The 23110-nt window shown below is 43.7% G+C and overlaps 1 protein-coding gene across 13 annotated transcripts in view; it reads left to right on the forward strand.

The window, feature by feature from the left end:
• Positions 1 to 23110, forward strand: part of PARD3 (par-3 family cell polarity regulator) — a 652495-nt gene that overhangs the window by 203784 nt on the left and 425601 nt on the right. For all 13 annotated transcript variants that reach the window (XM_060192488.1, XM_060192489.1, XM_060192482.1 and 10 more), the window contains one exon: positions 18647 to 18827. In XM_060192488.1, coding sequence (XP_060048471.1) covers positions 18647 to 18827 — 181 coding nt within the window. The remainder of the gene's footprint in view (positions 1 to 18646; positions 18828 to 23110) is intronic.

Here is a 23110-nt window from a genome sequence, read left to right on the forward strand (position 1 = left end):
TCTTCACATCTCTGTATCTACTTCATTTGAACATGAACAGTAGGCAACAGTTTCAGCTAACTTGTTTTTATGTGTTTATTATTAGTATTATTTAGTTAGGACAGACAGAAAATTGAGGAGGTAGAGGGAGATAGAGAAGGAGAGACAAAGAGAGACTCCGGTAGCCTTGCTTCACTTTATAACCCCCCCCCCAGGTGGGAATTGGGGGTTCAAACCCTGGTCCTTGCTCGTGGTAATAAGTGTGTTCAACAGAGTGCACCACTGCCCGGGGCCTTGGTACCTTTTTTTTTTTAAGCCTCTTGATGAGAGATATGGAAGAACCAAACAGTCTAATGGTACACATTTCCCAGATGTTTAAAAACAACTGGAGCTGTCTCCTGCATGTCTCCATGAGCTCCCAGTAACCTGTCATCTTCTGCGAGGGCGACGTTGTACTCATGTAATTTTCTTGATGAGTGTGAGACAGGGACAGTCACTGGATGGTGTTGACACATTTAATTTAGTACTCCTTCTGCAGAGCTATTAAATTGACCATTAATTGGCTTTTTGTTAAAAAACTTCTGCTTAATGCAAGGAATGAAGAAAAAAAAATCCTTTTAGGCTAGTGGCTGCCTTGGAAAATTCCACCACCCTGAGATCTCATTAGTGACAGCGAAGCATTTGCACTTTCTTTTGATTGTAATTAGAATTCTTTTAAATATGCAGTCTTCCTACCCTTTTTCACAGGGGACCCACCACCTTCTGGAAGCCTAAAATCACCCTTAGCTCTTGATTGTATGATCCTGAGTTTGCCACATGCACAGCACTGAGTAAAGTTCTAAGTTAGGCATATCAAGAGACTGACAACACTAATTTATAGTAAAATCTTCTAGTATACTACAGAAATGGACCATAGTAATAGTTTGAGGAATAAGGTCTCTCACCCCAGCCCTGGCCACTCTCCCAGGGTTTATTTTTTATTTTTTATTGTTGTGTAATGTATGGTTTTGTTTTGTTTTGTTTTTTTGCCTCCGGGGTTATTGCGGGGGCTCGGTGCCTGCACTACAAATCCACTGCTCCTGGAGACCATTTTTTCCTTTTGTTGCCCTTGTTGTTTATCATTGTTGTTGTGATAATTATTGTTGTCACTGTTGTTGGATAGGACAGAGAGAAATGGAGAGAGGAGGGGAAGACAGAGAGGGGGAGAGAAAGACACCTGCAGACCTGCTTCACCGCTTGTGAAGCGACTCCCCTTGCAGGTGGGGAGCTGGGGGCTTGAACTGGGATCCTTATGACAGTCCTTGTGCTTTGTGCCATGTGTGCTTAACCCGCTGCTGCACTGCCGCCTGAACCCTGTAATGTATGCTTTTGTACTGTGGTTGACCCTGGGTGTCTGAAAGTGGCACCATGGATAATGTAGTGACTTAAATGTACCAGGTTGTGAAGAGGGAGAGAGGGAGAGAGGGAGAGAGGGAGAGGGAGAGAGAGAGGGAGAGAGGAAGACAGGTATGGAGGGAGAGGGGAAGGGAGAGGAAGGGAGAGAGAGTGAGGGAGAGGGAGAGGATGAGAGAGAGCATGAGGGAGAGGCAGAGGGAGAGGAAGGGAGAGAGAGTGAGGGAGAGGGAGAGGATGAGAGAGAGCATGAGGGAGAGGGGGAGGGAGAGGAAGGGAGAGAGAGTGAGGGAGAGGGAGAGGATGATAGAGAGGGTGGGGATCAGACTGGAACCCAAAGCACTCATGGACCAAATAAGGTCCCCATCCAAGCCAGCCTACAAAAATCTTTTTAGGGGGCTGGGCGGTGGCACAGCAGGTTAAGGGCACATGGCACAAAGCACAAGGACTGGCTCAAGGACCCCGGCCAGGAACAAGAACAATAATAATAACAGCAACAATGATAAACAATGAGGGCAATAAAAAGGGGAAAAATGGCCTGAAGGATTCGTTGTGTAGGCACCGAGTCCCAGTGATGTAACAATAACTTTGAGCTTTACAGATGTCTTTTCTGCTGTGTGATCTTTCTCAGAAAGTTGAAATACTCCCAGGAGTGCTGATGCTCAACTCTGCCTGTGTGTGGCTTTTTCATAGTTCTTGCTGTGTCTGCAAACAGGTGGCAGGTGTTCTCTTTAGTTGTTTTAGGCAAAAAACAAAAAAACCCAAAAAAACCTCTAAGTTGCATTGTGATTTGAAAAAAATATAAGAGGTTTCTGCCTATTTTTTTTTCTGAAATTCTTCCCCTCTTTTTTCCCTCCCCACCCCCCTCATGTCTTTCTCATTTATCACCTGATATTTTGAGATGATAAATTTGATTCTGATGTCTAGTTTTATGCTTACTTGTTTGTTTTTGGTGTTTTTTGAAGACATGAGTGAGAACTTGCTCAGTCCTAAAGAAGTCCACTTGTTGGACTTGGCAGCCCAGTGAGCTGTGAGTGGGCCCAAGCACTGCCCACCCCACCCTACAGATGCTGTCTCTCACCTTCACGGGCATACAGGCATCTCCTCCACTGTTCTCTTTTGTAAACTATTTAGAAATTATTGGAAGACTCTCCTGCTGCATGGAGTGTGGGAATTCCCTGTGGTACTTGGCATGTATGCAAAAATTAGAGGTTGGATAAAACGTTTTGTAAATTAACTTAAAAAGAGGTATGGGGGTTAGGGCTGCTTGTGGCGTGTATAGAAGGATTCACAGCGGGGGCTGGGAACGGGTTTAATCAATACACGGTTCATTAGGGTGAAACAGGTAAAAGGCAAAATCAGCACTTACCATCAAGAGTTAAGCGTACGCTAGGTCTGTAAAGTCTGAATATGGTTATCCAAGTTTAGTCCCATAAGATAAACAATTAAAAGCTCTGGTAAAGGTTGCTCATGGCTGTAGAGGGGTCTAAACGTTGACCGGCTAGCAGAGTCACACATTTTCAGTTCCCGGGAGAAGTAGTCATGGCAGACCAGAAGAAGCTTCTGACCAGAAGCAGCAGCAGCAGACAAAGAGACTTAGGTGCTCCAAGTCCCTTGCTTTTCTGCAGTCCTTCTCTGAAGCGCCTCCTCAGGGTGAGGTCATTTGTATGCTAATAGTCCCAAACTCCTGCTGGGGTCACCACAAAACTTTTTTTCTTTATTGGGGGATTAGTGGTTTACAGTTGACAGTAAAACACAGGAGTTGGTACACATGTAACATTTCTCAATTTTCCACATAGCAGTCTAACTGCCCACCTAGGCGCTCCTCCGTTTCATGTTCCAGGACTTGAACAGTATCCTCCCAGCCCCCTGCACCAAAGTCCTTTACTTTGGTGCAATACAGATGGACTGTTTTTTAATCTATATTTTTTTCCTTGAAGTATGACAAGCACTTGGAAGGGCATTATTTCTCCTGGACTTCTGTTGATGTCGGGTCTCCTAGTGGGGATTCTAAGGAGTAGCTTCAGTTGAGCACTGCCCAGTGGTCTCCCCCCTCCGTGGTCTAGACTTGTGTGGCCTTTGTCTGTGACAGAGCTTATGGTACCGACAGCAGGGAAAGGTTGTGCCTCCCTGGGCTTCAGGGATTCTGTGCCAGGTTCAGTTTGAAGGTTTCCTTTGAAGTCAGAATAATTCATCTTTAGAGGGCTTACAGTGTGAAAGAATTCTATTGTCCTGCTAGGAGTATAGCTTGGAGCAGAGGGTTTTTGTTTTTACAGAAATTCTTTTATTCTATTTTATTTATTTATTGAATAGAGACAGAAAAAATTGAGAGGAAGGGGGAGATAGAGAGGAAGAGAGAGAGAGACACCTGCAGTACTGCTTCACCACTTACGAAGCTTTTCCCTTGCAGGTGGGGACCAGGGCCTTGAACCTGGGTCCTTGTGCATTGTAACAAATGCACTTAGCCAGGTGCGCCACCACCTGGCCCCCCGGGCCTTTTTTTTTTTTTTTGTCTGCTACTGCAGTCTGGAGAGATTTCAGTTGTCATTCCTCTAAAGCGAACACTGATGACATTCTGTCTGTAAACGTTGGGGATCCCTTCCTTCTCTTTGAAAGTGTGTCTCTCTGGCAGTAGTGTGGTCTCTGTCCATCCCCTGGATGTGCTTCTGCAAACTTGAAGACAGAAACGTTGGCTTCTGAAGCCAGGCACCTTTGGGATTGTCCACAAGGCATTTTGAAACGGTGGCATTGGTTTGTGAATCACTGTTTGTTACCAGTAGTCTGAGAGGACCTGAAAGAGAACAGACTGAGCATATGCCTTCTACTTGGGTGGCAGCCGCTGGGCAGGAGAGTCACCAGGCCCCTGTATCCGTGCAGAGTCTCTCTTTCCTCCTGGGCCCCCCTTCCCAGTGCCTCCGGCTCATCTGATTCTTCTCTCCACAGAAGAGAAGAACGTTTTCTTCTCAGCCTTCGGCTGCTCTTTTTCATTCAGCTTCTGTTGTGTCCAGCTAAGCACTGTTGATTTGCATTCAGCCCCTGAGTTTCTACATCAGGAAGCAAGCTATCAAACGAACTATAAAATGTCTTTCCAGAAGTTGTGGGACTCTTGATGGTTGGGGTCTCGGCAGTGCCGCCTTTTGCTTCAAGCCCTGTGACCACACAGTGTGAAGTAGCTTCCCATCAGTCATTGTCATTCTCTACACAATGTACACAACATCCTCTCCTCTACCAGTGGCTGTATACCTGCCAAGGGTCCGATGGCGGCAGGACCTGCAAGAGAAGCCATGTTGAATGATCCAGGGGCAGGCAGAGGCGGTCCTGAGTGCCATGCCTCGCTCTGAGGGGTTCCCCGGGAATATTTGACACCAGGCATTCCGAATCGTCAACTTTGAGGGCTTCCCCGTTAATCTATCTTTCTGTTGAGGAGATGGTAAGGAGTGGATTTGATTTACACTGTAATTCTACTGCGTATAATTTGTATTCAGTCTTTCTGGAGGTAAAAGTATTACATGTAAAGTTTTCATAGTATTGTTGGACAACAGGCCACTTTATCCATCTATTACCCTTACAGATGTCGCAGTTTGTCCAATGACTTTCCCCCCTGGGAATTCAGCACCTGCCTGAGGGTTCTCACCATCTGACAGGACTGAACGAGGTCAGATTTTAGGTGGCAGTGATTTTATAAATAATCTCTCTCTCTCTCTCTCTCTCTCTCTCTCTCTCTCTAACAAGAAAAAGGAATAGCCTATTAATGGTTTGTTTACATGAGACTTGTTTTTATTCCTGGTAATCTCGATGCTCATTGTCTGATCAGATTTGTGTTTTATAAGCAAAGCTAATCCCCCTTTTTTGAGCTCTTCCCTTTGGGCTCCGGTGTAGCCGTGGAGGAAGTCTTTTTGAAATGTCCCCACAAATGGCCTTTCCTGCCTTTTCTCTCACGACTGTTCCCTTGTTCTATCCGTGGGGTCTCTCTTCAGTGAGCGATTTTACTGTCTGAGAGACTTCCAGCTTCTGGGTCATTAAGACATTTCAGCATTTTCTGTGGTTTCAGAGCTGGAACTATTAACGAGAAGTGTGGGCCTCACATCAGTCACCATCTGAGCCGGGCTGCCTTTGAACCCTGAGTTTGCTCCCCTGCTGTAGCCTGCTGCTTGTTTTCTAGTTAAGTCACCGCCCCTCACGTCTTTTCTTACCCTGTCCCCCAGCTGTTTGTACTTTCTGTTAGCTTTGGGCTTCTCAAGTCCATTCTCTATGGTGCTGACTCTGTTACCTGAGATGAGAATATGCCCCACTACTCAGTGCCCTGTAGAGGCTATCTCAATAGACAGACTGACACCAGAAAGATTGGAGGGGTGGGTAGTGGTGCAGCTGATTAAACACACCTATCACCATACTCAAGGACCCGGGTTCAAGTCCCTGTTCCTCACATGCAGGAGAAGCTGCTTCACAACCACTGAAGCAGGCCTACAGGTCTCTTTCTCTCCCCCCTCTGTCTCCTCGTCCTTTCTTTTTAATTTCTTTCTGTCCTATATAATTAAAAAAAAAAATCAGAAAGAAAGAAAAAAATACGGGGTCCGGTGGTGGCGCACCTGGTTTGAGCGCACATGTTACAATGTGCAAGGTTCTGGGTTCAAGCCCCCGGTTCCCACCTGCAGGGGGAAAGCTTTTACAAGTGGTGAAGCAGGGCTGCCGGTGTCTCTCTGTCTCTCTCCCTTTCTCTGTCTCTCTTCTCTGTCTCTCTTCCTTTCTCTTCCACCCTTCCTTCTCTTTTTCTGGCTGTCTCTGTCCAGTAAACAAATCAAGCTAATTAAAAAAATAAAAGATTTATAAAACAAAAAGAAAGAAACATATTAGTGGGAGAAAAATTAAAATATAATCATGGGCACAAGGAGAGTTTACATAGCTGTATATTTTACAATGAGATAGAATGGCAGGGGGTGGGGTTTATGTCTCTTGAAGTGGATACTCCTGATATGGAGCAGACAGGAAATTATTTCACCTGGTGGGGAGAGAATGACTATTATTATTATTATTATTATTATTACCAGAGCACTGTTCAGCTATGGTTTATGGTGGTGCAGGGAATTGAACCTGGGACATTGGAACCTCAGGCATGGCAGTCTCGTTGCATAACATAACTATTATGCTATCTGCCTCTGAGAATGACTATTTTTGTTTTTGTTTGTTTGTTTTTTACAGTCATATCTCTTTTCTTTTTTAAAATTTGTTTTATTTATAAAAAGGAAACATTGACTAAACCATAGGATAAGAGGAATACAACTCCACACAATTCCCACCACCCGATCTCCGTATCCCATCCCCTCCCCTGATAGCTTTCCCATTCTCTATCCCTCTGGGAGCATGGACCCAGGGTCATTGTGGGATGCAGAAGGTGGAAGGTCTGGCTTCTGTAATTGCTTCCCCGCTGAACATGGGTGTTGGCAGGTGGATCCATACTCCCAGCCTGTCTCTCTCTTTCCCTAGTGGGGCAGGGCTCTGGGGAAGCGGAGCTCCAAGACACATTGGTGGGGTTGTCTGTCCAGGGAAGTCTGGTCGGCATCCTGCTAGCATCTGGAACCTGGTGGTTGACAAGAGAGTTAACATACAAAGCCAAACAAATTGTTGAACAATCATGGACCTAAAGGATGGAATAGTGCAGATGAAGAGTTGGGGGTGGGGGGGTCTTCAGTTTTGTAGATAGCTAGTAGGCATATTTTAGTTATATGCCAAAGGGCCTGTGGCTATACTAGTGTTTTTTGTTTGTTTGGTTTTTTTTTGCCTGAGCCTGAAATCTGATATGCAGATGGATCCTAATTATTGTTTGGGGAGATGATGTCATGGCTGGCAGAAGGACCAGAAAGCGGGGTCAGGGAAGAGAGTAGCTCCCAAATATGGGAAAGGGGTATAAATATTGTTGACTGTAAACCCCATCGATTTGATGTGATCTGGGGCCCATAATCAGCTTAGGAGCCTGTGTGACCTCTGCATCCCTGTAGATGTGAGCTCACATTCTGTGGTCATGAGTTGCAACGTTCCAAGCTGTCCCCGTAGCAGGAGAGAATGACTATTGTTTCACTGAGAATCAGGATCGAATTCTATAGCGTAAGGTATGCCCGACACCCCGACATCATCTGCTTCTTTGTTTCTGTGTATAGCCCCGAGCTTCTCTTGGCACTGTGGACTCCAGTTTGGAATATCTGTTGGCAGTGGGACTGGGTGTAGGATTGTTAAAACTAAATGCAGTATTTTTTGTTCCGTGAGTGTTGTGCTTGTTCTTATCCTTTTCAAGCTACAAACCCTAGCATCTCAGGAGTACCGCCTCCCTTTTTCACCGAGACACAGACTTAGGACATAGTAATTCCTTCTCAGTAAGTCTGGATTCTGCATTCTTAATGATCACACATTTTCACTGTCTTTCCACCCTGCTGCCTTTCCATCAGTCCGGGGCCCTGTTAGCTTCTCCATGACTGGACTAACAAGTTGTATGTGTTTTCCCTTCTGGTCTGTACTGATCTCTTTGAAACTGTCTGCAGAACAAATGTAAATTCAATGGCGCCCCATAATTTTCAGGGTGAAAAGGTTTAAGCCCTGGGACCCTTTCTCTTCCTTTTCTGATCACCTTAATTTCTCGACACTTCCTCAGAAAGAATAATAGCTAACCATTTGAGCAATGTGTCGTAATTAAACGACAGCATATGTAACAGCCTTCTCCTGCACTGAGGCCCAGAGTGTTGAAGAAATTGCCTGGGGTTCCACATCTGGTGAGTTCCCTGCTCTGAGCCATATCTGAGCTTGGGGGGACCCATTTAGGATTTGCCAGCCTGATGAGTGAAATGAATGGAGTGCTCCAAACAGGACAGAATTAACGTGACTCTATCTGCCTGCTTCCAGATCACCAGAGGGGAAGTTGTACGTGAGAATTAAAGGAAACCTTGACATGACACTTAACATTGAGGAACTCCATGCTTGGCACACTCCATTCGATGGCACTGAGTTTCAGAAGATTGGCATGAAATTGCACTATTAACGAGATTTATGGATAGGAGAAATGGTTAACTTGCAAGTTATGTCTTCTCCTTGTCAGATGTATGGGGGAAGAAAGGATTGGCATGCAATTAGTGTTTATTCTGTATTCACTTTTTTTTTTAAAAAAAAAAAAACACTGCTAAACAGGTTACAATAATGAAGAGTTGTTGTAAAGAGTTTTATTATTTAGTTGCTTTCTGAATAAGCCTGCCAGTTGATTAAAATGAGCCTAATTTAATCAGCATTGTATTGCACACTGAAGATAATTTAGACTCATGTCAAGGACAAAGTTATCTTTTCTTTGTAGAAGGTATTGAAATAATGAATGTAGCCAAAAAGCAGTTGGAATATGCCTGAAGTTTTTTCCTCTCTGCCTCTGGGTGGATATTTAAAAATCACACTTTCCCTTTCTTTGCATGCAAATTAGATTGAGAGGCATTTTGTAATGCAACTTTAAGAGCTGTATTTTACAAAACTAATTCATTGAACTTTGGTCTTTTGCTAATATTGGCTTGTGGTTGTCAGAGTGAGTCCTGGCTTCTCATTATGTCTCACTGCAAACTGGATGTTCATTCACGACTCTGAGTGAATCAAGGTGGTGAGGCTGTGGCTTCATGATTTGAAAACCAGTCACCACTAGGTCACAACTCTCAACTCTTCCTCCTTGCTTTTCTGTAGGTAATTCCCCCCCCCCTCCAAAATCTCTCCACTATCCAGGTCTTAATAGAATCATTGGAATTTCTTTTCTATTTAAAAGCAGTTAAGCTTGTTTCTCTGATGGTGCTTTTAGATGGAAGCTCAGCTCTCAGTGGGTGTCTAGATCAAATTTTGAAACCAGGAGGGGGGAAGAGGGTGAGGGAGAGGGAGATGGAGAGAGAGAGAGAGAGAGAGAGAGAGAGAGAGAGAACTAACTCCAAAGTGGGTTCTCTGTGCAAGTGGCAAGCTGTCTTGGAAACCCAAGACTCATTCTTTTGGTTCTTCAAAAGCTGCTGATGATTGTCTGGTTTGCTTGCCTGCATTGCTTCATCGTAAGATCTAAGGTTGTGTTGAAAGTTTTTCTGCTCATAGCTTAGTACTGATTGATTGATTGATTGTCTGAATCATAGCCTAAGGGTTTTTTTTTTTTTTTGGTATAAAAGTCAGATGTTTTATCAGTTATCTCCCCAGTTGCTACATAAGTCATTTAAATAAATACAAAATGCCAAGATAAAGCATCTCAATAAAAAGTAAAAAAAAACAAAACATCAGGATAGCTTTCAAACATGAGAGATGTACCAGTTTAAAACAATTTAACTTAAGAAGAAAGACTGAGATCATTCCTTGTTCATCCTTCTTCTGGCTTACCTCACTAAACACAATTCCTTCTAGCTCTGTTCAAGATGAAGAGAAGAAGTCAGATTCATTATTGTTAATAGCTGAGTCATTATTTTTTGTTTTTAATTTCAAACATAATCTGCAAAATTTAGAATGAAGAGAACGATCCTTCAAGTTTCTATTTTAGGCTGAGGACGTTTTCCATGACCAATTGCCAAAAAATACTGCAGAGTTGACAGGCAAGGAATCTTAATGGTGACTCACTTGTCATTTCCGTGATGGGCTGAGTAGGGACAGTTAGTGAATGGCAAAGCCCTTTAAGATTACTTTGCTTGATGAAAAGTCGCTGCTTTCTCCTGTGTGCCTGAGGGCTCTGGATGAAATCCTCTGTGCTGTGCTGTGCTGTGCTGAGTGTGAAATCAATGAGGAGACGGGGCGACTGGATATTTAGATTGAACCTCTATTTCCCCCTTGTGTAGATGCTGGTATCTCGCTGGCTGCAAGGTGGTCCTATCTTGATAGATATATGGTTTGTTTAAAAAAATACTTGAAGGACTCTTCCTAACCAAGGAAGTCAGATCTGCTTGGGTGAACTCAGAAGTACTTGAAGAGTTTCAGCAGCAACTTTGACATTGAAGTCAGCTCTGCTTGGGTGAACTCAGAAGTACTTGAAGAGTTTCAGCAGCAACTTTGACATTGACTGTTGGTGGTGAGCTTTTATTGATATAGTTAGTGGTCCCATTACTGCGGGATATGATCACCCAAATGTATTCTTTTGCTGTTCTTTCTCTTACTTGTTTGCAGTATAAAAAGAACAAATGGAGGGCCAGCCAGCGGCGCACCTGCTTAAACACACCCTTACAGCAAACTCTAGCCTGGGGTCCCACCTGCAGGGGGGAAGCTTCATGAGTGGTGAAGCAGGGCTGCGGGTGTCTCTTTGTCTCTCCCCCTCTCTATCTCCCCTTCCACTTTCTCTCTGTCTCTATCCAATAATGAAAGTTTTTTTTTTTTTTTTAAAAGAAACAAGTATTATAGGAACCATAGAAGCAAGTAAGGCTTTAGAGAGCTACTACGAACTCAGTATCGTCTACTGACTGTGTCATTGAAGTCGGTCCTGTCACTAGGAAGTTGACAAAGTGATTTAGCAATGATTTATCCCTTTGTTTTCGATGCCTGCATAGCAGTGACTACGTGAGCATACGTGTGGCTTCCCCAGCTTCTTTACCACTGCTTCCTTCTTTGAGCAAAAGTTACATGTCTTCATGGTAAAAATCAAACCAGATGCTACCTCTTCCAATTTAGAGCCAAGTGACCTTGATGTGATTAGTCAATTTCAGAGCTTTTTTTTTTCTACCTTACTTTGCAATCTACTTTATTATTATTATTATTTTTAATGGCACATAGCAGCAGTTTAAAATATTGTGGCCTTACATAGAGTACACATGGGACAGCGGCACTTCCGAACAAGTATGGTAGAGAGGGGAGTTGACACTGTATCACCTAGCTTATGGTTGTGTGACTTGCTTCCTTGTGGTTTGTGGTTGGCATAACTCAAGGCTATTAGTAGGCCATAAATCTAAAATTAGGAAAGTAATTAGTCTGAAGACTCAGTGGGTGGCAGAGTGTGTCACCCTGAGGGCCACAGAATTAAACCCCAGCTCTGGTCTGTAAGTGTCAGGACTAGGGTGTGTCAGAGGTGAATACATTTCACTGTGGTTTCCAGTTGACTTGCCATGTCCTTACTTGGCATTTGTGGCTGAGAAATATTACCTTTTTTTTTTAAAAAAAAATTGGTTTAATAATGATCGACAAGACCATAGGATACAGGGGCACCATTCCACAATTTCCACCACCAGAGTTCTGTATCCCATCCCCTCCATTGGAAGCTTCCCTGTTCTTTATCCCTCTGGGAGCATGGACCCAACATTCTTTCTGGGGAGCAGAAGGTGTGAGTTCTAGCTTCTGTCATTGCTTCTCCGCTGGACATGGGTGTTGGCAGGTGGATCCACACCCCCAGCCTGTCTCTGTCTGTCCCTAGTGGGGTAGGGCTCTGGAGAGGTGGGGTTCCAGGACACATGGGTGAGGGCGTCTGCCCAGGGAAGTCAGGTTGGCATCATGGCAGCATCTGCAACTTGATGGCTAAAAAAGCATTAAGCTATAAAATTGTTTAATTATCTTTTTAAAGGATTCTGTTAACTCTTTGGAAGAGGGGATGTTTGACCATGCAAAGGTGACAGTTTCCAGGAAGTATTAGGAAAAGTATACGGACATCATATGTTCCCGAAATGACACTGTTCAATGTTAAAGATCCGTGGCATTATTTTGCCCTTGTGAGTAGCTAACACACTATTTTTTTTTGAGGAGATTAATGCTTTGCTATCATTGACATATGCATACAATTTCATTTTGTAACAGGCCCCAGAGCTTTCTTCCTATCCTCTCTCCTCCCCCAGAGGCCTTTGCTTTGGTACAATACAGCTTGCTCACATTTACTTGGGATAACACATAATTCAAATCTGTCTGTCGATGCTAAGTATCTGTTTAACATACCTGGGTCTCATATGTCATTAAATACATTTTATGAGAGCCCCCAAAAATGTGATCTACATTACAGTATCTTAGAGACTTTTGAATTCTAATATGTATTATATGTGTAGCATATGTAATAATATGCAGAGGAGGAGAAAGAGAAAGAGAGTGTCCCTCCAGTACATGTAGTGTTGGAGGTTGAACCTCAGGGGTGAAAGTCCAGTGTTCTAACAGCTGAGCTACCCCCCCAACCATCATTACCATGTGTTGATAAAAAGCACATCTGCTGAGTGCAAGCGGGAAAAAGAAGAACGAAGGTCGAGGCACTGATACATGATTTTGTTCCAGAATCTCACACGTTGTCATCAGGAGGAAATCATATTTGGAATAGTGATAGGTAAGAATTTCAAGTTAAGGAACATGCTCCCTTCAATGATCAAACACATATCCGTCTAATTGTTTGATGACACAGCACATAGACCTCTGACAGTCTGATCCCTGTTGTTAATTCCATTACACTGTGCTTTTGTTTTCTCACCAGTACTGCAGTTTGGCCTGTTACATATATTCATCTTCTCTCTCTCTCTTTTTTAATCTGTGATTAATAATGGGATACTCGAGTGTAAGGTGACAGGGTCTAGTTCAACGCCACACCCACCACCAGAGTTCCGTGTGTCCCCCCCCCCCCCCCCCCGCCTCCTAAGGTCTCCCTGTCATTGTTCAGAAATAGATGACACAATTGCCATCATTATTCCTGAGCTCAGAACCACCCTCATCATAGCAGTGTGTTAGGAAGAAAAATGGGAACATGTGGCAGACCCAGAATTTCCTGCCAGAGGCACAGTTAATTGCATTGCCCCTTGTGTGCTGCTCCTGGCTCTGTCTTAATTCTCTGGGACATGCTGAGAAGAGGCCCCAGCGACATCTGCAAGTTCCCTGTGTTTATATTTGCCCACAAGCTTTCAGCTTTCTCTGGAGCCATAAAAAATGTTATGCTCTCTTTTTTCATTTTTTTTTATTAGTGATTTAATAATGATTCACAAGATTGTATCCTAACAGGGGTACAATTCCACACAGTTCCCACCACCAGAGTTCAGTAGCCCATTCCCAGCCATGGAAGCTTCCCTTATTCTCTATCCCTTTGGGAGGATGGACCAAGATTCTTTCAGAATGGTGGGAGTTCTGGCTTCTGTCATTGTTTCTATGCTGGACATGGGGATTGGCAGGTGGATCCATCCCTCCAGCCTGTTTCTGTCTTTCCCTAGTGGGGCAGCCTCACACATTGGTGAGGCCCTTTGCCCAGGAAAGTCAAGATGGCATCATGGTAGTGTCTGCAACTTGGTGGCTGAAAGGTAGGTGGTAAGATACTAAGCAGGACAAATTGTTTCATAAACAGAAGCTTCAAGGTAGGGCTAGAGCAGGTGAATCTAGGGGTCTTTGTATGTGATACTTGTACCTTGCGCTCTTAACTGGGTGTCCCACTGTCCAAATCTCTGTCAGTCTCTTTCATACCAAATTCTATAATCTTTTTTCTTTTCCCTTTCTAAATTTTTTAAAAAAATTGTTAGTGATTGAATAATGATTTGTTAGATAGCAAGGGAACATTCCATAGAGTTCTCACCACCAGAGTTCCAAATTCATCAGTCTTAAGCAGTTCTGGGCTCTCAAGTCATAATTTTACCCATCAAAGGGCCTACCCTTGACCTGAGTGAGTGTTTGTGTGTTGTGTTGTGTTGTGTTTTTATGGTAGGCTTTCTATTGGCTGGTTCTAACTCTTCCGACAAGTGTCTAAAAGGGAAATGACAGCCAAGTTGATCTGTTAATTTATCCTGGGTTTTATCTTATATCCATCTTGTCTTTTCTCATGAATTCTTCACGGATGAATGGGTCCGGAAGAGATTAAGCAATAAGTACAGAAAGTCAAAATGAACTTTCAAAAATGATTTGCTTCATGGACAGCAGTGAAGTTCCCATCTGTTAAAACATGGATTTGAGTTATGTTTCACCGGTTTGAAAGCAGACATTTTCTTAATTTTTTTTGAAGGGCATGTTAGAGATGTTGAGTGTGTGGTGTTTGGGGGAGGGCCTCACGTTCTTCTGCTGTGTTATTGTGTGTATTCTTGTAGGGTAGATAGTCTCAAATTATATCTTCTCCCCAATTTAACACAAGGTTACTTTATCTCTGTACCTGGCATTGAGAGTGTGGTTTAGAAGAAGCTTGTGGAATCATGTGATATTGGCAGATTGCTAAGCACCAACTGGGCCCCTGAAATGCAAACAGCATTTGTTCATGAGACAGTCCAGGTTTAAAATGCTTGTGTTTTCTCGAAATGCTGAAGAGAATCATCGAAACTAGTATGCATGTATAAGTTCTTGCTTCACGTGTGGCATTTAGAGGCTCGTTCTTTGTCATTCTAAGTCTCCTCTCTATCTTCAGTTTACAGAAATAACTGACGATTTTTGAGAGAACACATCACTGTGAAAAGTTAATAACAGAACTCGCATTTCATTTGCTTCCAATTAAACTCCAAAATGTCAAAATTTAATATCATTAAAATGGATATTAAACCACATACCTTGTGAGAAGTTATTTGATGTTAAAATGAAGTATAGAAATTAAAAGTGCTGGGAGCTGGCGGTGGCAGGCCTTGCTGAGTGCACATACGCAGTGCGGAAGGACCCAGGTTCGAGTCCCTGCTACCACCTACAGGGGGGAACTTCACTAGCAGTGAAGCAGGTCTGCAAGGCTCTCTCCCCCACCCCAGTTTCTCTTTGCGTCCTATTACCAAAAAAAAAAAAAAAAAAAAAGGAAGGAAGGAAGGAAGGAAAGGACATAGTGGATTTTGCATGCAGGCACCAAAGCCACCAAATCCCAGAGATAACAATAAAATAAAAACAATAAAATTAAAAACAAAAACTCGGGCCTGGTGGTAGCGCAGCAGGCAAAGCGCACGTGGCGCAAAGCTCAAGGACCGGCGTGAGGACCCCAGTTCGAGCCCCGGCTCCCCACCTGCAGGGGAGTCGCTTCAGAGGCGGTGAAGCAGGTCTGCAGGTGTCTGTCTTTCTCTCCCCCTCTCTGTCTTCCCCTCCTCTCTCCATTTCTCTCTGTCCTATCCAACAACGACAACAACAATAATATTAACAACAACAACAATTTATCTTTGCCTCCAGGGTTATTGCTGGGGCTCGGTGCCTGCATCATGAATCCACTGCTCCTGGAGGCTATTTTTTCCCCTTTTGTTGCCCTTGTTGTTTAACATTGTTGTGGTGGTTATTATTGTTGTTGTTATTGGATAGGACAGAGAGAAATGGAGAGAGGAGGGGAAGACAGAGAGGGGGAGAGAAAGACAGACACCTGCAGACCTGTTTCACCGCCCATAAAGTGCCCCCCGTCCCCCACACTGCAGGTGGGGAACTGGGGCTCGAACCGGGATCCTTATGCCAGTTCTTGCACTTCACTCCATGTGTGCTTAACCGGCAGTGCTACTGCCTGGCCCCCATGATGTTTTAAAATATATTATTTATTTATTATTTTAATGAAAAGTCTACAGAGAGAAAAATGGAGAAAGACCAGAGCCCTGCTCAGCTCTGACTAATGGTGGTGCTGGGAATTGAGCCTGGGTCCTCAAGATTCTCAGGCATGAGTCTTTTGCAGGACCATGACACTGTCTCCCCAATCTGAGATTTTAAAGCAACACTGTTACTGTTTCATGGTAGGAAGAAACAGACTGAATTTTAATTTGTGTGCTGTCTTGTGATTTATGAAATTCACAGCGTTTTTTTTTTTTTTTTCTGTAATAGCAGTATACCTTAGCAGAAAAGTTGCAAATAAATAGTAGAGTGTTACCGTATCCTTTTCTTCCAACCGCATTGTTACCATCTGGTTTAACCCACGTATCAAAAGTAAGAGACCGATAAGCCAAGTGTCTAGAGGAGAATGACTTGGAGTCAGCATACCACCTCATTTGTGACTTGCTTCTTGGCTACTGATGGCCCTTTTGTGGTCCAGGATCCAGCTAGTGGCCTCATTCTGTAGACCATTCTTATTCTTCTCCGCTCTCTCTACAGTCTCATCACATTATCCTTCACTTGCACTGCCTTCCCATTTCCAGAGAATGTCTGTCACTTTGAAGAATGGTCCTCCTTTGGGATTTGTCTGTTGCTTCCTTGCCATTCAGTAGTTATTATATATATGTGTGTGTATAGACACACACACACACACACACACACACACACACACACATATTTGGCAGGAATAACATGCAAGCAATGCTATATACTTCTCTTTGCTTTCTACCAAAAGGATCTTGCTGTTGACATATCTCTTTTCACTTGGGGAAGGGGAATCCGTCAAGTTTCCTTTCAGAAAAAGGCTACTTTTCTCTTGTTAATAACAGCTCTTGGTAAATCCTGTCCACAAAAGTCCCCACTGTAGAGTTTGCCTAATGATTTCTGTCTCCATCACGCCTACATTTACAACTGAAATCCTTCCAAAAGAGTTGCCCATTCTCCACAATGTCTCAACAGAATTACTTATTCTTATTGTTGTTGTTGTTATTATTATTATTATTTGCCTCTAGGGTTATCACGGAGGCTCGGTGATGGCACTACGAATCCACTGCTTCTCGTGGCCTTTTTTTTTTTTCTTCCCATTTTATTGGCTAGGACAGAGAGAAATTGAGAGAGGAGGAAGAGATAGAGAGGGAAAGAGAAAGCCAGACACCTGCACACCTGTTTTGCTGCTTGCAAAGCTTCCCCCCTGCAGATGGGGATGAGGGTCTTGAACTCAGATCTGTGTGTGGGTCCTTGCACTTTGTATGATGTGTACTTAGCTGGGTGTGCCACCAAGGTGTCCCAGACTTGGTCATTGAAGGACTGTTCTGTTTGACACCTGCTCCTTTGTGATGTGTGTATCTGCATTTTTGCCTGCTTGTTTTTGTTTTTTCCTTTTAGCATCACAAGGTGTTTCAGGTTCATTATGCTCCCTAGGTCTCTGGAATTAGCTATTTTCCCAAGGAGTTTCGGATACTTTGGGGCAATGCTGTGAGAAACTGCTCTCTGCCCTTGTGTTCATTGGTACTGTGGGGTCTTTTTGGAGGCAGAAATAAGTCTGTGTATCACATAGGCACTAAAGCCACCCATATCTGTTTGTCTACTCTGCTTATTATTAAAAAACTGACAAACATATGGGAGCTCATAGTAATACCTCTAATTTCCATGCCACAAAGCTTAGCCTAGCATTTCTTTCTACGTCTGAGAGGTGGCATTATAAACTTATCCAAAATGTTAAAATGCTGGAATTCCATGTGTGTATGTGTGTGGGTGTGTATAGTACAAGTAGTGTTAGAATTTATAAACCACATGTAGGCGACAGATTTTTTTTTTTATTTTTAAATATTTATTTATTTATTTTCCATTTTGTTGCCCTTGTTTTATTGTTGTAGTTCTTCTTGTTGTGGTTACTGATGTCATCATTGCTGGATAGGACAGAGAGAATGGAGAGAGGAGGGGAAGACAGAGAGGGGGAGAGAAAGACAGACACCTGCAGACCTGCTTCACTGCCTGTGAAGCGACTCCCCAGCAGGTGGGGAGCTGGGGGCTTGAACCGGGATCCTTCCGCCAGTCCTTGTGCTTTGCGCCATGTGCGCTTAACCCGCTGCACCACCACCCAGCTCCTGACAGCTTTATTAACTAGCGTGCAATCTTTCTGTCTTTGCCCTTCCGTAAGCAGTGAACAATTACTGGAACATTACTTTGTGTCCTCACACCTTTTGTTTTGACTTTGCATTATTTTGTCTTAGCAGAATTAGCCCTGTTTGTCTTCTCTTTTAAACATTCCTCACTCCTAACTTTACCACCCTCATTTATTTCAACTCTTTATGTTTTTGGTATTTGTATCGTTTTCTGATGGCCCTAAGACTTAGTGTTACAGAAAAACCTTCCTAAAGGTGTCACTGCACACGGTCTCAAACCCCCACCCCTATTCCTTTTAACTCCCTATGGACAAACAGTTTAATCAGCTTCTCTTGTCATTCTGTTATTATTATTACTATTTCTATTATTGGATCGGGACAGAGACAAATTGAGAAAACGGGGGGACAGAGATACGGAGAGACATCTGCAGCCCTGTTTCACCATTCACGAAGCTTTCCCCCTGCAGGTGGGGACCAGGGCCTTGAACCTGGGTCCTTGTGCACTGTAACGTGTGCTTTATCCAGGTGTGCCACCGCCTGGCCTCATTATAAAGCACTGAAATTCTTGGAAATTTCACTTTCTAAAACATAGTGTTCCTGGGTACACAAATATCCGTCCATTCCCTCTGTGGACTTGGGTGCCTTGTGGTGTCCAGCTGGGTAATAAGTTTGATATCTTTGTTTGTAAAAGAAGACCTACCTTTCATTTCTAGCTGGTGGCCGTGTTTGATGAGCAAGACCCACATCATGGAGGGGACGGCACCAGTGCCAGCTCCACCGGTACCCAGAGTCCAGAGATATTTGGCAGTGAGCTTGGTGCCAACAATGTTTCAGCCTTTCAGCCTTACCAAGTAACAAGTGAAATTGAGGTCACGCCTTCAGCCCTCCGTGCAAGTAAGTGAAGACTTTTTTCCTTCCCCCTCTTTCTCTGTGCCTTTCATCTTAATTTACAGGCATGGACACTTCTCTTATCCAATCATGCTTCTGGGAATGGAATTTATTATCTGTCTTTATTTATCAAGTATTGATTAAATTTTGAACTCGCGTCAAAGTGTCTTGTAAGAGAGATAGATAAGGTTTGTTCCATTTTCATGGACTGGACTTGCTTTCACTTTTTACTGGTGAACCTTTTCACTGCCCGTTCAATGTAAAAGTTTGTATTTTCCTTTCATATATTTCTTTTGTGTGTGTTTGTTAGTTTTATTGTTGCACAGACAGAGAGAAATTGAGCAGGGAGGGGGAGATAGAGAGAGAGAGAGACAGAGAGACACCTGCAGCCCTGCTTTACCATTTGTAAAGCTTTCCTCCTGCAGGTGGGGACCAGGGGCTTGAACCCGGATCCTTGCACACAGTAAGTGCACCACCACCTGGCCCCCCTTTTCATATATTTTGTGTGGACTCTAGAACAAATAGAAATAAAGAGCTTTGAAGCAAAGACACGTTTGATGGATTACTAACTTGGCTACAACTTTAGTTAGACTTTATCTGAAGACCAAGGAAAGAAAGGTTATCAGAGCTTTAGTTTTCTTCAAGAACCTGGAAGAACTGTTCTAAAAATGTGAACTGTTCTAAAAATGTGATCTCATAGAAAGACATAAATTATGTGAGGAGCTGTCGCACCCATACTACTCAAATTACTCTTTTCTACTTGAAAACTTCTGTCAGCCATTTCTGGAAGGCTTACTCAACAATGTGAAGAGCTTAGACTGGAAATAATAATTATCATTTGCAATTATATAATGTTATTTGTAATCCTATAGCAGCAGTTTGATCAAAAAGAAAAAAAGGGGGGGGAGGTTCATTTGAAGAGTGAAAGTTAAAAGGGTTCATGTGTTAGCTCCATGCAGTTAGACGTGCTCAGGTTTTCAGTGGAAACTTTGGCCGCCTGTTGCTTTTGCTTATAGTCCTCAGTAGGTCTTTATATGTAGGTAAGTTAAAAAACGTCAAAGTGTATCAGCTTATCATACGGAATGTAGGAAGAGCATATCTAGAACACGTAGTTTGTTCTTCTCCAGTGTGTCCTTATTCATGCTGGTTCATGCTTGACAATTCATAGCATTTTGCTAGTTTGCTACCAGATAGTCATCATCTCATCCAAGTTTTTTTTTTTTTTAAGACCAAGGGAAAAAACATAAATCAGTTAGCCACCACAGGATAAAGCACGAGAGAGAGAGAGGGAGAGAGAGAGAGAGAGAGAGAGAACTGGAGGACGCAGTATATAATAGGGCATGATTCTCAGAGCTTCATGAGTGGGTGTCAGCCAGTGTACCCACACATACGAGAATATTTTATAACCTGATGTGCAGACATGAGGTTTTATCAGGTTGGGGCTATGGATCCACCTGCCAAAGCCCAGGTCCAGCAGAGAAGCAATGACAGAAGCCCAAACTCCCACCTTCTGCACCCCATAAAGAATTTGGGTTCCTGCTCCCAGAGGGGGAGAAATGATAGGGGAAGATGCCCAGAGGGCTCTGAACTCCAACTCCATCAGGACCCGGAGAGAGAAGAGGGGAAAGGGAGAGGCATTCGGATGTACTGACAGGTGTAGGAGTGACTTGGAGAGGAAGAGGAAATGTGGCCATAGGGGGAACATGGGAAAATCTATACAAATCTAGACAGATAGTGTAGAAATAATAGTCAGCCCGTATCTGCAACCTGAGGACAGCTGCTGTCGCTTCCAGTGGAGAGACCGGGGACAGAACTCTGGTGGTGAGAACAGTGTGAAGTTGTACCCCTGTTTTCTTGCAATTTTGTACACCAGTATTAAATCACTAATAAAACTGGGGGAAGAAAGAGCCTAGGTTTTATTACTATTACATAGTTCTACTAAAAATTTCAGGTTGGATCAGTTTCGACCAGTGTTTTCAAAAGGTTGTGTGCAGTGTGTGCATTGATATCTAGGGTAAACAAATGATTTTAGTAGCACACTGAACGATTGTGTACTAAAAAAAAAAAAGTTTGTTTTGAAAGTAGACTGCCAAAGTCTGGACTAATGGAGATTTTAATCAAGCACTGATAGAGATACTCTAGTGTCTGGTGTTTGGAAATTAAATATAAATGTGGTCAGTATGCACAGGAAATGCAGAGTGCTGGGGAGCGTGGACCCATGATTGCATGCCACTTGCCAAGTCCAGAGGGAAATTGTCTGAGGACAGATAACTTGGGTTCTTCTAAGAGGTGGAGAGAACACTTAGGACTTGCTAGAGGTAAAAGGCAACTGTAACATAGGTTCAACCATTGCCTGCGGATCCCTCCTGAGCCAGAGCAAAAACAAAATGGCATGTGTGTGATGACTGGTGAGTCTGTGCGTGTTAGTGAGTGTCTCTTCCTTAGGTGCGAGCCTGTTATTGGAATTCTAAAGCCTATTCGCTTTTCCTCACACATACTGGAATATGCATGCTTGAACTATTAAATCTGGAATTTGCTTCATAAGAATACATTTGGGGAAATAGGAAATGGATAAATGGAATGGTTTGAGTCACTAGACTATTCAGTTTGATACAAAATGTTTCAAATCAATATTTACTGCATGTATTATAAAGCACACAATTCATCCTGTATGTCAAGTACAAGTTACATAAAAAGACCCAGTGCCAATTGCATAAAAGGTACGAGTACATAAACTTTAATTTCCTGTAAAATGAATACATTTTGTTTATTAATAGTCTAATGAGTAAAGGGAGACTAGTACACAATATATAGCACATTCGGCTTATTAATAAGTTGGAGATGCATGAAGATGATCCGAAATGACAAGAGAGGGTATTGAGTGAGAGCTTTGCCCGGGCAGGGCACTCAGCTGCTGTCACCAGCGTTTGGCAGAGACCCCATGCCAGGCAGGCAGGAGTGGGAAAGCCTTGTGGCTCACTGGCGAGTGGATTTGACTTGGTCTGGGTCCGGTGTCGGGAACACAGTCAGCCTAGGACATCTGTCAGTTCTTAATCAAGTTCAGGCATCCAAGTTCGACATCCTCGAGGAAACACTCACGAAAGACATGTCTCTGATATCTGATTACTGTAAAAAATGGCGATTAATCCCTAGCACTGCAAAAACGGTATCATCTGTTTTCCATCTACACCATGCCTCGGCCTCGCGTGAGCTTAATGTGCAGCTTGGCAGTACGAGAATCCGGCATGAAGCCCAGCCAGTCTATCTTGGTGTTACTCTCGATCGCACCCTGTCATTTCACAAACATCTCATAAACACTGCAGCAAAGGTGGGTGCGAGGAATAACATCATTGCGAGACTGGCCAGCTCCTCATGGGGCGCGAGTGCTTCCACACTACGATCATCATCTCTGGCATTATGCTATTCCACTGCAGAATACTGTGCCCCAGGATGGTTCCGTAGCCCCCATGTCCACTCGGTCGATTCCAAATTATATTCCTCCATGAGGATAATTTCTGGAACCATCCGTTCCACCCCGGTCCCATGGTCCCAGTTCTTAGCAACATCGCCCTGCCAGATATTCGTCGGGATGCGGCATCATCTAAGTTCATTTCCCACGTCTACGCTCGACCAGACCTGCCAATATACGCGGATATCTTCGCCCACCCTGTCCAACGCTTGACGTCTCGTCACCCAATCTGGTCCCCTATGCCTACACTGAACTTCTCTGTTCCAGACTTTTGAAACAGAGTTGGCAGTCAGCTGAGGTCAAGAACAAACACCTCATCACAGACCCCCGCAAGTGTCAACCCGGCTTTGACCTAGCACGTTATGATCGGGCCCTCCTCAATCGCTATCGAACAGGCCATGGCCGGTGCGCCGCTATGTTCCATCGCTGGGGAGCCAGAGACGACCCGAACTGCCCCTGTGGCTCCAGACAGACTATGACCCACATAGTCAACGACTGCCACCTCTCCAGATTCAAAGGAGGTCTCGAAACTTGACATCAGGCTCAATCTGACGCTGTTGACTGGCTATGGAAGAAGAGCAAACGCTAGAAGAAGAAGAAGAATCAAGTCCTGTCTATTGAGTGGGCTTCTCGGTCTGCTTTCTGCCAAAAACCTAACCTTGTATACAGTCTGATTATTGTTTGTATATCATCTCTTAGGAACCATACACATGCAGGGGGGCTGGGTGGTGGCACACCTGGTTGGGCGCACATGTTGCAGTGCACAGGGATGCAGGCTCGAGCCCTGGGTCCCCACCTGTAGGGGGAGAGCTTTGCGAGT

Source organism: Erinaceus europaeus, chromosome 6 (genome assembly GCF_950295315.1).
Source record: "Erinaceus europaeus chromosome 6, mEriEur2.1, whole genome shotgun sequence".
Lineage (NCBI taxonomy): Eukaryota > Metazoa > Chordata > Mammalia > Eulipotyphla > Erinaceidae > Erinaceus > Erinaceus europaeus.